Below are 13,877 nucleotides of genomic sequence, written 5' to 3'. Positions count from 1 at the left end.
AACGTCAGTCACTGTCATCAACAGTTCTATTCAGATCACGTTCTCCCGGACGATAATACTCAACCTACCTTTTGCTCCTCATTTGACTAGGACGTGATGACGGCCGAAATTTAAAGTCTAGTTTAAAAAAATCCTCCCTAGCTGGGTCAGTGACCTTGAAACCAAGTATCGCCTTCAATCATTATATAGGCGTGAACTTTTTTAGCAATGTTTACGAAAATCAGTACTTAACTTTTAGTACCTTCTCCCTGAGTATGTCATATCAGCTTAAGCTCATTTTTACGCAATGAGAGTCAAAGCGAGAAAAGCAATCATAAGGTGCGTGTCATCGCCATGAGAACAATTGCTGTTTATGGCTAGTAGCTTCTAAAGGAATTCTCATTCACTTAGAGACCAGACCAAATGTTTTAAATTAAGGCTTGAAAGTGGGTCGTAGTTTTGAAAGACTTGCTCAGTAGCTTCACTTTCATCATTTTTGGAGTAGTAAAAAAAAATGCAAAAAGGAAAAACTGTTTGAATTCAGAGGTCCAGGAAACACGTAAATAAAACTGACTGGTTCCTCTTGCCGGATCTCTGATTAAAGAGATGCTGTAGCCAGACGTCACTTAAGGTGTAAAACAAAACAAAACTGAATGCAATGCTGGCACTACGGCAAAGAGCTGATTTAACATAGGCCAATATTTCGGCTAACAAAATTAGCCTTCCTCGGGACCAGAGCTATACCGAGGGAAATATTTTTCAACGGCTCCTAAAATTTAAAACTCAAATTTTAAATTTTAGGAGCCGTTAAAAATATTTTTTTCTTGGTATAGCCCTGGCCCTAAAGTAGACTAGCCGAAAATATTGGCCCATAATATATCAGCCCTTTGCCGTACTGCCAGCCTTGCATTCGGTTTTGTTTAAAATTACTAGCTGCAGTTATCCGCTTTTAACACCCCTCAGTCTTCTTTCTTTCATTTTTGTTCTCTTAAAGAGAGTGCCTTCTGGACTAAACTCTTGTCCTCGGACTTCTTGTCAGTTCCTACCCTTTGCCGTCTGCCAATTTTAGGGAAAAATGCATTTTGGACCAAATCCTCCTTTTTGAACCGTTTTCCGGTCAGTTAGCATGGGAATGGCTTAAAAGAGATTTCAAACACTAAGAACATAATTTTTTGCTGATTGGATTTAATTGGGCTGCTTTTTTTTTGTTTTACGCGCATGCGCAGTAACCAAAATTTGGACTTGATTTCTGGGCGAATCTATTTCGATTTTTTTTCTTGCTCTCTGCTTTTTCTCCTTTGCCTTTCTCTTTATAGACAGTTTTGTTGTCCACTTTATTGTCTTTCTTTCCCATGACGTTTTGGTTGGTTTTCTTTCCACCAAAGGGACATATTTGTACAAACTTAATCTGTAGGAAGTGGTAGGTAAATAGCAATTTTTCCCAAAATGTTGCTTGTTTTTGTCTGTATCTCTGTCAGGATTGGTCAAAATTTACTAAATAATGTACCAGTGGAAAGATCTATCTGCTCGCTGATTTTGCTAATTACCATCTTAATAGCTTAAATGGAAAGCTTAATGGGTCCAGGAAGAATAATATGCGTTGGTCCATATGGACCAAAAACGACCAAAGCGGACGTCAAAGAGTTAGAATAAAACCTAGCTATTTAAACATTGAGAGGCTCAGCCTCTAGATTAACAGAGAATAAACTGTGTGTTCTAACACTTTTTACCAGTTCTTTTGGAAAACGGTATATAGTCATAGTTTGGGTTCTGTCATAAAATTAAGTATTGCTGGCATTGTTTTGGGATTTCCAAATACAAACTAAGGGAATTTGTGAGCAAATCGTGAACATACAAGACGGACGGATTTAAGTGACGCCGACTATTGGCCATGGGAGAAAACGGATTAGCTCTACGGATATCGTCAAAGAAAACTTGAGGTTCGTCATAGATCTTTAAGATTTAATTTTGAAGGGAGCACTAAAAAGGAATATATAGAGGCTAGTGGCGATTTTCAGGCAAAAGGAAACTATATGCATGGTTATTCTCCGTTTCTTCCCTGACTGAGTTACAGTCCGATTACGTTAACCAGAGTCACCTAGACAAAGCTGACCAATCGGATTGCAGGAGAATAACAATACATTCCGAGAAAGTTAGCTGTCAATCATAATCGAAATAAATAACATGGATCGAAATCAACCAGTTACAACCTATAGACTTGATCTTTTGAACCCGCTGAAGAAAGCCCGTTTCCTGAGAGGTACGTTAGAGTGAATGACACAGGTGAAAAACGTAAACGTTAGTTAAATCTTTGACTTGAGGAGGTGATGTTATCGCAAAGCGCGGCAATGGTAGGGAAGAAATTGCTGGTAGATGACAAAATAACAGCTCAGTTGTGTCAAACAAATTTGTCTCTTGGGTGTTATATGTAAAATTTGGAACAAAAAAACTGTCTGGTGAAACAGTTTGCTTTCTTGAAAAACGTTTGCTATCAATATTTACTAGTAAATTTTGTGCTTCTTGTGACTTATTGTTTTTTGACGATATCTGACTGGCCCACCACCAACTTTCTTAGAATGTATGGTTATTTGTACTTGTAATCTGATTGGTCAGCTTATTTAGGAAGCACAATTCTTAAAATCCTAGGATTACTTTGGACCCTTCACTAAAATGCGCAGAATGTGTGTGCAGTATTAAAATCCTTCGTTAGAATTCCTTGAATTATTTGCTCTATTTAAAATCGTGAAAGTAAAGAAACAACAGATGAAAGAAGTAAAATTTCACCGCAAGATCGTTTGCCAGACTCTTTGCCCCAGTTTTTCAAAAGGTATATGTCGCTATCCATTCAGGGGATAAATTTCTATCCAGTGGATGACAAAATGGGTTTCCCTGTTGTAAATACTTATCCGCTGGCCCGTGATTTATCCGGTGGATAGCGCTACCCAAGGTTAATAAATGTTGGTTTCATCACTTGAAGTCAATTTGCCATTGTTAAAAGATTGTAAAGCTTTTTTATGGTGGTAATGGACACCATAAACTCAGTTGATAAAGTGCGGTTTCACTCCCAACCGACTCAACACCACAGTTGCTTTTGAAACTAAACCTTTCTTTCTCTTAAGTACGTTAATATGTAACGTATCAACTTTGACAACAAAATCTCTTCCTGTCCACCGTAGTTGTCACAGTTCCAGAAAGGGCAATTATTAACCAAAAGGTTACCGTAGTTCCCTGTCAACCTAGATATTTTAATTATTTCAATTCTGTAATAACCAAAAGCCTAAGCAGAGGGTTTTAAAAAAGCACAGAGTTTGCAACTGGGAATTTACAAATTTAAATAAAATGATTGGGTTCTAATTAGATCTGATGCTATGACTGATCAAAATATATAAACTTTCGCAGAAAAAACTTAGCGTACATTAATATATTAGCTCTGGTAAGTCTGATAAAAAACTTCCACCTCGTTAGGTTGGAAATTGTAGCTTCCAGCGAGCAGGCTTCGAGTGTCATCTTGTCCATATCGGTAGCCCGCTACTTGCACGTAGTTGTGACCCAAATCAGAGTGCGAGTTGCTGTTGGAATCGGCACTATCAGCGATGTAAAGATCATGGCCGGATCCGGCTCCAAATGTTGGACCGTAGCCATCGTTTCCATAGATAGCATGCTCATAGTTTTTGATGTGAAGCTTGAAAGGCTCCAGTCCATCTTTGTTTTTAAAGGAAAATAGGAAACCATGGAGGGAGTGTGTGAAGTGGCCGCCAGAATCTGGAAGAAAATTATCAGTTACGTTGTATTCGGAGATTGTATAATTAATAGAATAATGAACTGTGTCGATGAACTAGATAAAACAACTTTCATTGTCTTTGAAAGGACCCTTCAATCACAGTCACATTCCAGTCTAAAAGACAAACCAGCTGTCTATGGCTGCTGCTCAGGTGATATCGCTGTATGCGTGCGTAATGTGAGAGTGTGTTCGACGAGCAACTAGCCTGCCAAGCGAGATGACTGCAATAGTTTTCTTTTACTTATTCGTCTTCACTTCTTAATCTTCTACTACACTCTTACTAACACTCCTAACTCCTACTCAACTCCTACCCGCTAACAAGCTGAACAGTGGCGGTTTTACAAACCAAACCTGGTCATGTCTCGATTAGCTGACCCGATAAGGAGTGGCAAACTCCGTGTGGCTACCTTAAACACAGCTGCGATCTGTAAGACGCTAGAAAGCTGGTTAAAAAACCCAAACAGGAGAAATAAACCAAGGTCAGCCCTGACCTCCCAAACAAGGTCATCTGTGTAAGTATCACACCTTACGAGGCCAATTCAAATTGGACAGACAACAAATTCTTTTTGCCCGAAATATCTTACTATGTGTCGCAACTGTTCATCTCAGTAGGATGCCTGAAATGTTTGCAATTCCTCAATTGATTTCGGCTCCATTAAATCCTGTATCAATTGTAGAGCATTTGGGAGGAGCCACACAATGTGAGTGCCGTTCAAGGCAGACAAGATAGGAAAATTCCAAAGTGGACAGTAAATTATCGAGCTAAGCATAATTTCAAGTACGAGTAAAAACATAAAACAGGAAAACACTCATGAGGACAAAATTTTCTGACTTAAACCTTAAGGTGTTTTGATACAGTTTTAGTGAGACCATAGTGATCACCTTAAAAGCGATTTTATCCTTGTCTGATCGCTACAAAATTTTCACCAGTGATTGACTATGAACTAAAGTTCGTCAAAATTCAGTTGTTAGTAAACTCGATATCACTATGACAACAATAAACAAAAAACTTTGAAATCGACTTAATCGAAATGTGGTGTCTAGCAAACCTCCGTGAGAAGTAAAAAATTCTGTATGTTTGAATTGAAGTAAAACGTAATATATTTTAAACCTTATATTTTCAATAGCCGTGATAAAATGTTTAATAAAAACGTTCTAGATACTTAGGTACTTAGGTAGCTTTAAAAGGCTGCGTAATATCATATTTCGATGCTGGGAAATTTTGGTGTATTTTCTTTCTTCCAATCCTGAAAACTAACCGGTTTTCTCATAACCTGTCTAAGTACAACTTTATTCTAAATTTTGACTTTTATCGCTTTTCTGTATTATCTCTAAAACAGCTTGACAGAATTCTTTTGAAACCTCATCACATGATCTTCATGATGTATATAACAATGTCTGAATTCATTAAGATTGATTTACTCCACCACCTTGAAATTTCAAGAGAAATCTAGCCTACTAACCGGCCAAAAATTCGCGTTACATTCACTGTTTTGACGTTATATGCTAATTTTTCCAAACTGATGCACATAAGACACAGCTCTTAAAAATAACGTTCAAAATTCTTCACAATAGTAAGGAACTGGCCATACCGGTATAGTGAGTGAAGTGTGTGTCTCTTTCTAAATTTTGATCTTCTCTTCAAACAGACTATCAAAGGTCCATCAAGGTAGCGCTTTCCCTTTGCTAACAAGACCATAGTAGCAAGGTAAAATATTGTTTTGCCATATTAACATAAAACTTTGCTGTTTCTTCTTCTTCTTCTTCTTCTTCTTAACAGTACGCCGGCAACAGTTAAAAACCGTTCTTTGAATTTTACTGATTTCTGTTGCAATATACCCTGGGTGCCAGAGAATTTTCTAGCGCGGTTTCCAGTTTCTGTCGAGTCTTTATAGGCGGACCAGCGCCCGTTTTTTCTCGCGTCTTCGCCGCTCATGGCTTCGGTCAACACCAAAAATTCCCGACGCACGCGAGAAAAACCTCTGGTACCCAGGGTAGTTGCAATAAAGAGCACACAAAAAAATGATGGTAATAGGATACTTACGCCAGTTTCGGTCAGTGTATCCCCCGAAGATATACTCTCCCACCCTTATAAAGGTCACTGAGGGACCCTTGTTATTGCATTGTGAGTGGAATGTGTTGGATCTCCATCCATGGTCCGTAGCTCGGTAGCAGAGCTTCCATTTAGTGGGTAATGTAGATACGGGCTCTAACCACCTCTTTAGCAGTTCCCAGTACCTGGTTTTGTTGAGGAGGATTTTTGATGGTTCAAACTCTGGCCCTGTAAAATTGATAAATTTTTGACAAAACTTGAGCTTTTGATTTTATAGCAAACTATATAAGATATTTTAAACTAGCCATTGCTTATGTAGATAACTTTGCATAGTAAAGAAACTGAGGTGTCATAAACTAAAATATTGCACAGTTTAAAGTCACAGAAGGGGTTAAAGTTTTCTCTCATATAAAATCTCCTGAAAGACAAAAATTAATCCAAGTCGCTTAAAGTACTTTGACGGTTTTTCCAGATTTCAGTTAATAAGTTTGCAGCAAGATGCCGTAAAAAATCATCGTGCTTTTTATACGTTTGACAAAACCACCTGACCCGTGCCGTCTCTCTCGCTATTATAGTTATCTATCCCTTCAAATCATACTGTGAGAAAAAAAACCTGCCTGCCTTGCTGTTTTGTTTTATTTTTGTGTTTTAATTGTTTTAATTTTTGTTACTTTTGAAGAATAGAAAAGAGAGAGCTTTTACTTCCTCAATAAGTCTTACACTGTACTGAAAAACATCTTAGAACAGTTGCGCGGCGTTATCAACTACTAGCGTGATTCAGCTTTTCCCAGAATCAAATCTACCTTCACAAATTGGTGCTTCCATGGTCCAGTTTCCGGTTGTGGCATTACAAACCCTGACCGGCGGTCCTCTCAGCCAATAACCTCTATTGCATTTGTAGGTTATGTTTTTTCCTTCCCAGAATTCAGTTGCTATAATGTAACCATTTTCAACTGGAGAAGGCTCATTGCAGAAGCGGTGGCCTGAGAAACACAAACTCATTATAAACGTACGAAGTAAACATATGTACATATACCGGCACTGTCTTCATGAAACGTTTAATAAATGCTATGGTAAAAGCGCTCAGCTTATTTCTCCATCAGCAGCAGTGAAAAGCAATCATAAAGATCGTGGACAATTTATTTGCATTTGTCGCCATAGTTCACCGCTCGATCTCTTTTCTACAGATCATGAGCAGTTTCTCAATGACCAGTTTTATAAATAAGAACTGAATAGGCAATAAAAGACTCCATTTCATTACATTTTGGGACGACGTCGCTCCAATTTCCATTTTCCAGGCACATTCTGTTTGTAGGTCCCTCTAAGAAGAAACCTGGGTCACATGTATATTTGACCATTTGTCCTCCCCAGTAATTCTCTCCAATCTTATAGCCATGCACAGGCACACCAGGGTCTCCACAGCCAACCAGTTCTAAATTAAAAATTAGACAGTTTCTTTAGGCAATATAATTATGTAGTAATATGTATTAAAATTTGACGTAATATGTTATATTAAGCATTAACATATCAAGACTGCTGAAAAATTTACAGCAGGCTCATTTAGCAACGTCTAATAAACCTTTATGATTTCAATCGGGGTCGAAGTCTTTTAGGGACCAATAAACCTGCTAGTTTAAACACCTCCGTTACTTTCGATTACTTATTTAACAATTGTTTTTGACCTGCAGTGGCTGAGGTTTCAGCAGTTCCATTGTCGTAGTTTTTAAAGAAACATGTGTAGACGCCTTGATCAGCTGGGCTAAATCGAGGAATAACAAGCTCTCCATTTACTTCTTCTACCGTCGTTGATGTTGTATTGGTAGAAATCACTACTCCATCCTTTCGCCACTCCAGAGTGGGGACGGGGGACCCCTGGGCAGCACATATCATGGTAACTGTATCGTGAAGCTTTGTAACTGCGATGAATGAGGGTGGTGCAGTAGTGATAACAGGATTGACTAGAAATCAGAATTAAAAATCGCCAAAGAATAAGAAAACAAACTCGTGGTTAACATGCAATGGTAGGTCGCTCATAATACCTCGCTCAGAGAATTATCTCGCGAAACAGTACTATTGTTAACTGCCATGTGACCTTGAAGCAGATATTGATAACCGTCACTGTTGGGGAAAATATTTTTAGGTTCTTGTTCGAAAAAGATAACTTCTGATCTCTCGTTTACTATTCCTTACACTTTTTAATGCAAAATAGGAAAGAACAGGGGGCTTTTTAAGATCTTAATCCTTACCAACAGGCTTCACCACAAGCACAATCATTGCGTACACGTGACCAAGTCTGTTATCGCCTCGGCACATGATTGGTCCTCTGTCTATCTTCTCGGTATCCTTTATAATAAGGTCTTTTCCAGTAATCACGTGACGGCCGATAGGCAATGGCCTGAATGCTCGGGTCCATCTTATTACCGGCGGAGGATATCCAAAGATATTGCATGATATAGTGGTATCCCAAGTCTCGTATCCCATGTGATATACCTCCGGTGTCTCTACAAAGCGTGGTGGCACTGCAAAATTTTTTAAGTCAAGTTAAAGAAATAGCGGAGGGGTTTTTAAGAAAGGATATTTAGTTCATGCCTGACTTGATTAAATACCGCTATTTTCTTGAACAGCCGAAACACGTTTATGTCTTTTTTGAAGTGGTTCTTAAGTTTAAATCCTTTAAAATAAGTCGTATCTGTATACACTGTACATACGCTCGTTTAACATTGACAATCATTAAAATTGCTTTAATCGTTAAAATGTGAACAAGATTTTTTGCGCCTTTTCTATTTTTTTTTTCTCAGAGTTTTTGAACAGCAAGAGAAAATTTGGGCAAAACCAGTTTTTTTTAAAGAAGTTTCCGTGTTTTTCAAATCAAAAATATTTTCTATTTTAACCTGAAGTTGGCGTAATAATCCAGTACTGTTACATTCACACGAGACAGTAGTTGCCTAGCACGTAATGGGTTTCTGGTTATAAGGGAAGGGTATCACGTGCTGATTTTTTTTATTGTTGGGCACTGTACTGCAATGTGCTATTGCCAGTCGTGAATTGATTAGAATAGACTTCCGCCTAACTTTCTAGAATCACCTCCGCTCGTAGAACAATGTATGGCAGATAGCATCAGCAATAGGTCTGAAAGTGAAGAAGTGGCTGACTAATTCTCAGTTTGAATTACGCGAAGAATCTTAATTTTTTTAAAAAAAATCTATCGAGTGGTTTAAAAATTATTCACTAATTTGTTAAAGTAGACCGAAATGTTTACAAAACCGCTAACAAGAGCGCCATCATACATACTAATCAAATCCTTTTTTGTAGCTATTGGCCAGAGCTATCTCCATGATCTTTCAACCACGTTTTTAAAAAGATTGAAACTACTATGAGGTGAAATTGCATGTCAAAAGCGCTTCGTTTTCTAAAGATAACGGCCAAACATCAAGATTTTCCTTTTTTTACCGTATTTCTAACGACTTAAACTTTATCCCAAAATATCTCCGCAACGCTCTTATACAGATTCCGTTTTAACTTAACGAACATCGAGGCGACTATTGGAGGAAAATGCTCCCGTGAACGATTTTGGAAGAACAGTTCCCAGTGAGAAATGTTGCCGTAAGTATAATAGGTAATGGCGTCATTTCGTTGCTATGACAACTCCGATGTTATTGCAACCCGGATCATAACAATTTTTCACCCTTATCTAAAACAACTGTGTGGCAATTTTTCCAAATGTTTGTTTATGGTTGCGTAAACTATGCTCAAACTTCGCAGGTATTGACCCTGAAAAACTATATCGAGCCACTTTCATATGCCAGTACGGCCTATGTTGTTGCATCGTATGGCCCTCGTTTCAGTTCGACTGTTTTGTAAACATTTGGGCAACTTGCAAGAATTTTTTGGGCAAATGGTTTACCGCTCCCCCCCCGCCCCTTCCCACCCCAGGCAAAAAATTGGCCCAGTATTTCTATCGACATTTTTTGAAACAAAATGAGTTAACTACCGCACGCTGCTTAGAAATAAGAACAGAATGCACAACAAACAAACAACAACATAGATACATTTACACATCCAAAAAAGGACTAACCGTTTGTGAACTGATCCCAGAAATCTCCCCTACGTTTAAGAACTGGCTAATATTACGGCTTCATTAAGGTTAAACACCTACCTTCGACAACTAATTCCACAGTTGCTGAATCAAACCCCAGGAAATTCCTCGCCTCGCATTTGTACACACCATGATCAGCAAACTGAATGTCGTTAAGGGTCAACATTCCTGAATCTGCATCATATTTAGAACCGTCAAGCGCTTCACCGTTCTTGTACCACGTGATCGTCGGTTTAGGGATACCATTGGCGGAGCATGGAAGGGAAGCGTTGTTTCCTTCTCTTGTAGTTAAGCTGGAAGGAGGTCCCACGTTGATCTTGGGCAAATCTGGGTATTTAAACCAGCCACGGGAATTAGATTCCGTGCAATAATAACGGCACTTAGTAGTCTATTTCAAGATTATATTTCAGTGTTACTTTCAAAACTGGGTGGCGGTAAATTACCATGTTTCTTCTTGTCCTTTGCAAGTCCGTTCATTGCCCAGTCAGTTTCCAAAGGACAGCTGTATTAGACTACCTACAACACTCTAAACGACCCTACGACCCTACGACCCTCTTGGGCAAGGCTGGCTGTATTTCTACGCCGAAGAGATCAGTGCCAGGGGAATGATAAATAATGATCACTAGACGACCTACCTTCCGTTTTCCTCCCTCAATTTGATCATGCGCAAACAAGAGAAAAGTGAATTCACCCAATTACTCTATTACACTGCGGAACATTTGCGTGATCTGAGGGATTTAACATTCACTACTGCAATGTGCTTGATCAACGCTACTACCATACTCTGAATTAATGAAAGTGCAAGCGGGTAAGAGTTTTTTGAAAATCTTGAAGTTAGCAAAACAGGAAGGAAATATGGTGATCTTCAGTTCTCGCCCCGTCTTCAGGCCATTATTTTTTTTCGTGAGAAAGAGTTAACGGTCAAGTCAATTGCAAGGAAATTTTGGTCTTGCCCCGTCTTACATCTAAAGTATATAGCTACCTATATCTTCAATCAGTTTCGATGTGTTTCCTGAAAAAGCTTTTCCAGGTCTTCCCTTGGGTCCTCGGGAGCCTTTTTGGCCAGGTGGTCCTTGTTTACCAGCTTTTCCTGCTTCACCTTGCTTGCCGCGCTTGCCTCGAGGTCCCTGTTTTCCTTGCGGCCCTCGTTCACCTTAAACCAACGAGTTAATCAGTGACAAGCCCTTACGAATTTTTAGTTTTAATATTATATTGCTACGTGGAGAGATTTTCTGCGCGGAACTACTGCACTTTTGTCTTTTTGTCCAAAAAAAAAAATAGATAAATAAATAAAAAAGTAAAAAAAAAAAAAAAAGAAGAGAAGGAAATAAATAAAGAAAGAAAAGAAGTGACTCGAAAGAAAGAGTATAAATATATCTCTTTTCGAAGAAAATGGTCCATTGTAGACTTCTTGGAAGTTGTTAATGTACCGTATTCTGACTTTGGTCTTAATTATGCGTTACAGTATTACGCAAATTTTAATACTGCATGCAGCAGCATATCACAACCGTCAAAAGACGGATTGAATGCATCACTCGAATTTTATTGCGCGGCTTTCAGTTGCAACCAGAAATATCCAGACTGAACTCTGGCAGACGACCAATGAAATGCAAGTTTAGTTAATTATCAACGTAACTGACGTGGACAAACGACTGACTTTGACTCTGAAGATGACTACCGCAGGGTTTGTCTAGATTATTTAGTCAACGATCCTATATTCAGGAACATTTAATGGGAAATAGTTACAATACTTACCTCTGGTGCAAATTACGTCTTTATCTGTGCCATTGTTAGATTGAACAGAAACCTGAAGAAAAAAAAAAACAATGTAATTTTATCTTGTAACTGTGGGTGTTATCGATCATTGCGACTATTCATTCATCAGAAAAAAAATAACTCGAATCTTCCATGTAAATGCTGAAATCAATAAAAACTGTGTAAATGATTTATCCGGAATCTGTTATAAGCTTCTTTGATATTTCCTAGTTCTGAGAAGAAAAAGGTCCTTTACTTGCGCTGTGTGATGCACGTTTAGAAGGACTGTTCAATAAAGTCGGTTCAAGAAATAGCGATAACAAACTAATTGACCCTGATTATATATCAGTGGCTTTTGCTGAAAAAGGGTTAAGGAAATGCATAACTCAGCGTGTGCTGTACTGATGTCAGGTTGCTAGCACAGGAATCAAAGAATTATCTTAGCGCCCGGACATTAATAATCCCATTGTTTACAAAAAGATTTTTTGAATTACTGAGATGGATTTTGCGTCGTAGGTGATGCACCTGTTTTTCTTCAACAGAGAGCTGTCAAATAGGGCACCGATCCCTTCCTACTACAGGAAGGATTGAAAAATCCTAATCTAAAAATGAACCAAAAAAAAGATAGATAAAAAAGACAGAACAACGCAAATAGGGAAAAAGAAACGTGGCTGCGTAGACCAGTAACAATTATAGAATATATTGTTTTTAAAATGATTTTCGAGAAGGCCCCTTATGCATTCATCATCATCATCATCAACATTCGTCCCCTTTTTGTTTACACAAGAAAACTACACTTCAAAAGAGTGAGAGATAGAGAAAAAAGGTGTAGCAGTGCATCAAAAATACCCTCTTCTTCATGATTATGGGTCATTTATTCTTACCTTAGCTGACGTTCCTAAGCCAAACAGTTTGACACAAGCATTGTGGCAGCTGACGCAGCTCTTGGACCCACTAACAGACTCAGAAGATCTTTTCATTCGATGTCGTGATGTTTCATAATCTCCACTATCGATAGTTTCAGCCTGCAATGCCACCGGCGGCCTTGACTGAAGCTGAAACACCTGTTCCTCCAAAACTCGTACTTTGTAAATAACAACTCCAACTGAAGCGAGAGTCAGTATGAGGTTCACTAACAACCCCATGGCAAAGAGGCCATTACATCGCGATTTTGCTTGTTCCATCCTGGTTCGTGTTGAGTTAAGTTTACGGTTTTTTGTTTTAGGACTCTGTATATATTTGATCTCAGGCTGAAATTTAAGAGCCCCAGATGAGGATGAATGAGCTGACGCTTCAGCAAAAGGGAAAATTAGTTTCAGCAAAAGGGACCAAGCAGTTTAAGTAGTAAAATAAACGGAAGAAACTTTGTGTTTTGAACGTTACTACTGTCTCTGAATTACGTAACCTACACTGCTTTGAGGTAGTGTTTTATAGCTAATCAAGGGTGCCAAATTTAAAATGACTTAATTTGAATCCCAATCTTTACTTTTAATAAAAGGGTTTTACCTTGTCATTAAATCTAACGCCGAAAAGAACGTCTAAGGGACTCAGTATTATTCGAACGGCAATGCTGGTTCCGGTATCATGAATGCGGAAGGCCATGGTCATAAAATTACTTCCTAAATCAGAACTTTCGAAGGATTGGCAGACTGGATACTTTTTTATGGTCGGGATCTCGAGGGATAACTTAAATCATGCAAGAGTTATCAAAAAACTTCCCCACCAGGTTTTTACTTTTATTCCAAACGAGTATTTTTGGGGGGTCAAAGAAGTTTTTGTTTTATAACTGTCATTCAGCCTAGAAACATTAGCTATTCACTTCCATTTAAAATGCAGAGGGCCACGGCTTAAAATTTTTCCATAAATATAACTTTCTAAAGATTTAAAAACTTTGTATATCTTACGCTCCGGGTATCGAGGGATAGCCTAAATCAAGAGTTATTTAAAAACTTGAGCACCTGATTTTTGCCTTTATTCTAAACTGGCAATTTTTTTAGTCAAGGAAGTTATTTTTTGTTAATGTTATTCAGTGTCGCGGTAATCGTATCTAGTTATTATGTCAAGAAGCATTTAGCCATTCACCTGTCCACTCGGAATAATACGGCTTCCGTTGCATCTGAAAACTGCCGAATAATAACCTTATATCTTATACTATTTCCGGGTAGGATCTAGCAGGTGTTACATCCAAACTGAACTACTTTGTTTAGAATAAA

At 38.3% G+C, this 13,877-nt stretch overlaps 1 protein-coding gene across 1 annotated transcript; it reads right to left on the bottom strand.

Annotated features, from left to right (window-relative positions):
* Nucleotides 1-3,271: 3,271 nt before the first annotated feature.
* On the bottom strand, nt 3,272-12,848 carry LOC140946439 (uncharacterized). Its single transcript, XM_073395564.1, has 10 exons — nt 12,549-12,848; nt 11,665-11,716; nt 10,892-11,062; nt 9,970-10,236; nt 8,060-8,332; nt 7,496-7,771; nt 7,075-7,245; nt 6,617-6,796; nt 5,805-6,041; nt 3,272-3,741 (listed from the first exon to the last, which is right to left on the bottom strand). The coding sequence occupies exons 1-10, from the start codon at nt 12,846-12,848 to the stop codon at nt 3,404-3,406; spliced, it is 2,265 nt and encodes a 754-aa protein (XP_073251665.1). The 3' UTR covers nt 3,272-3,403.
* Nucleotides 12,849-13,877: the final 1,029 nt, after the last annotated feature.

This window comes from Porites lutea, chromosome 8 (genome assembly GCF_958299795.1).
Source record: "Porites lutea chromosome 8, jaPorLute2.1, whole genome shotgun sequence".
Classification (NCBI taxonomy): domain Eukaryota; kingdom Metazoa; phylum Cnidaria; class Anthozoa; order Scleractinia; family Poritidae; genus Porites; species Porites lutea.
This window is presented reverse-complemented; position numbering and strand designations above follow the sequence as displayed.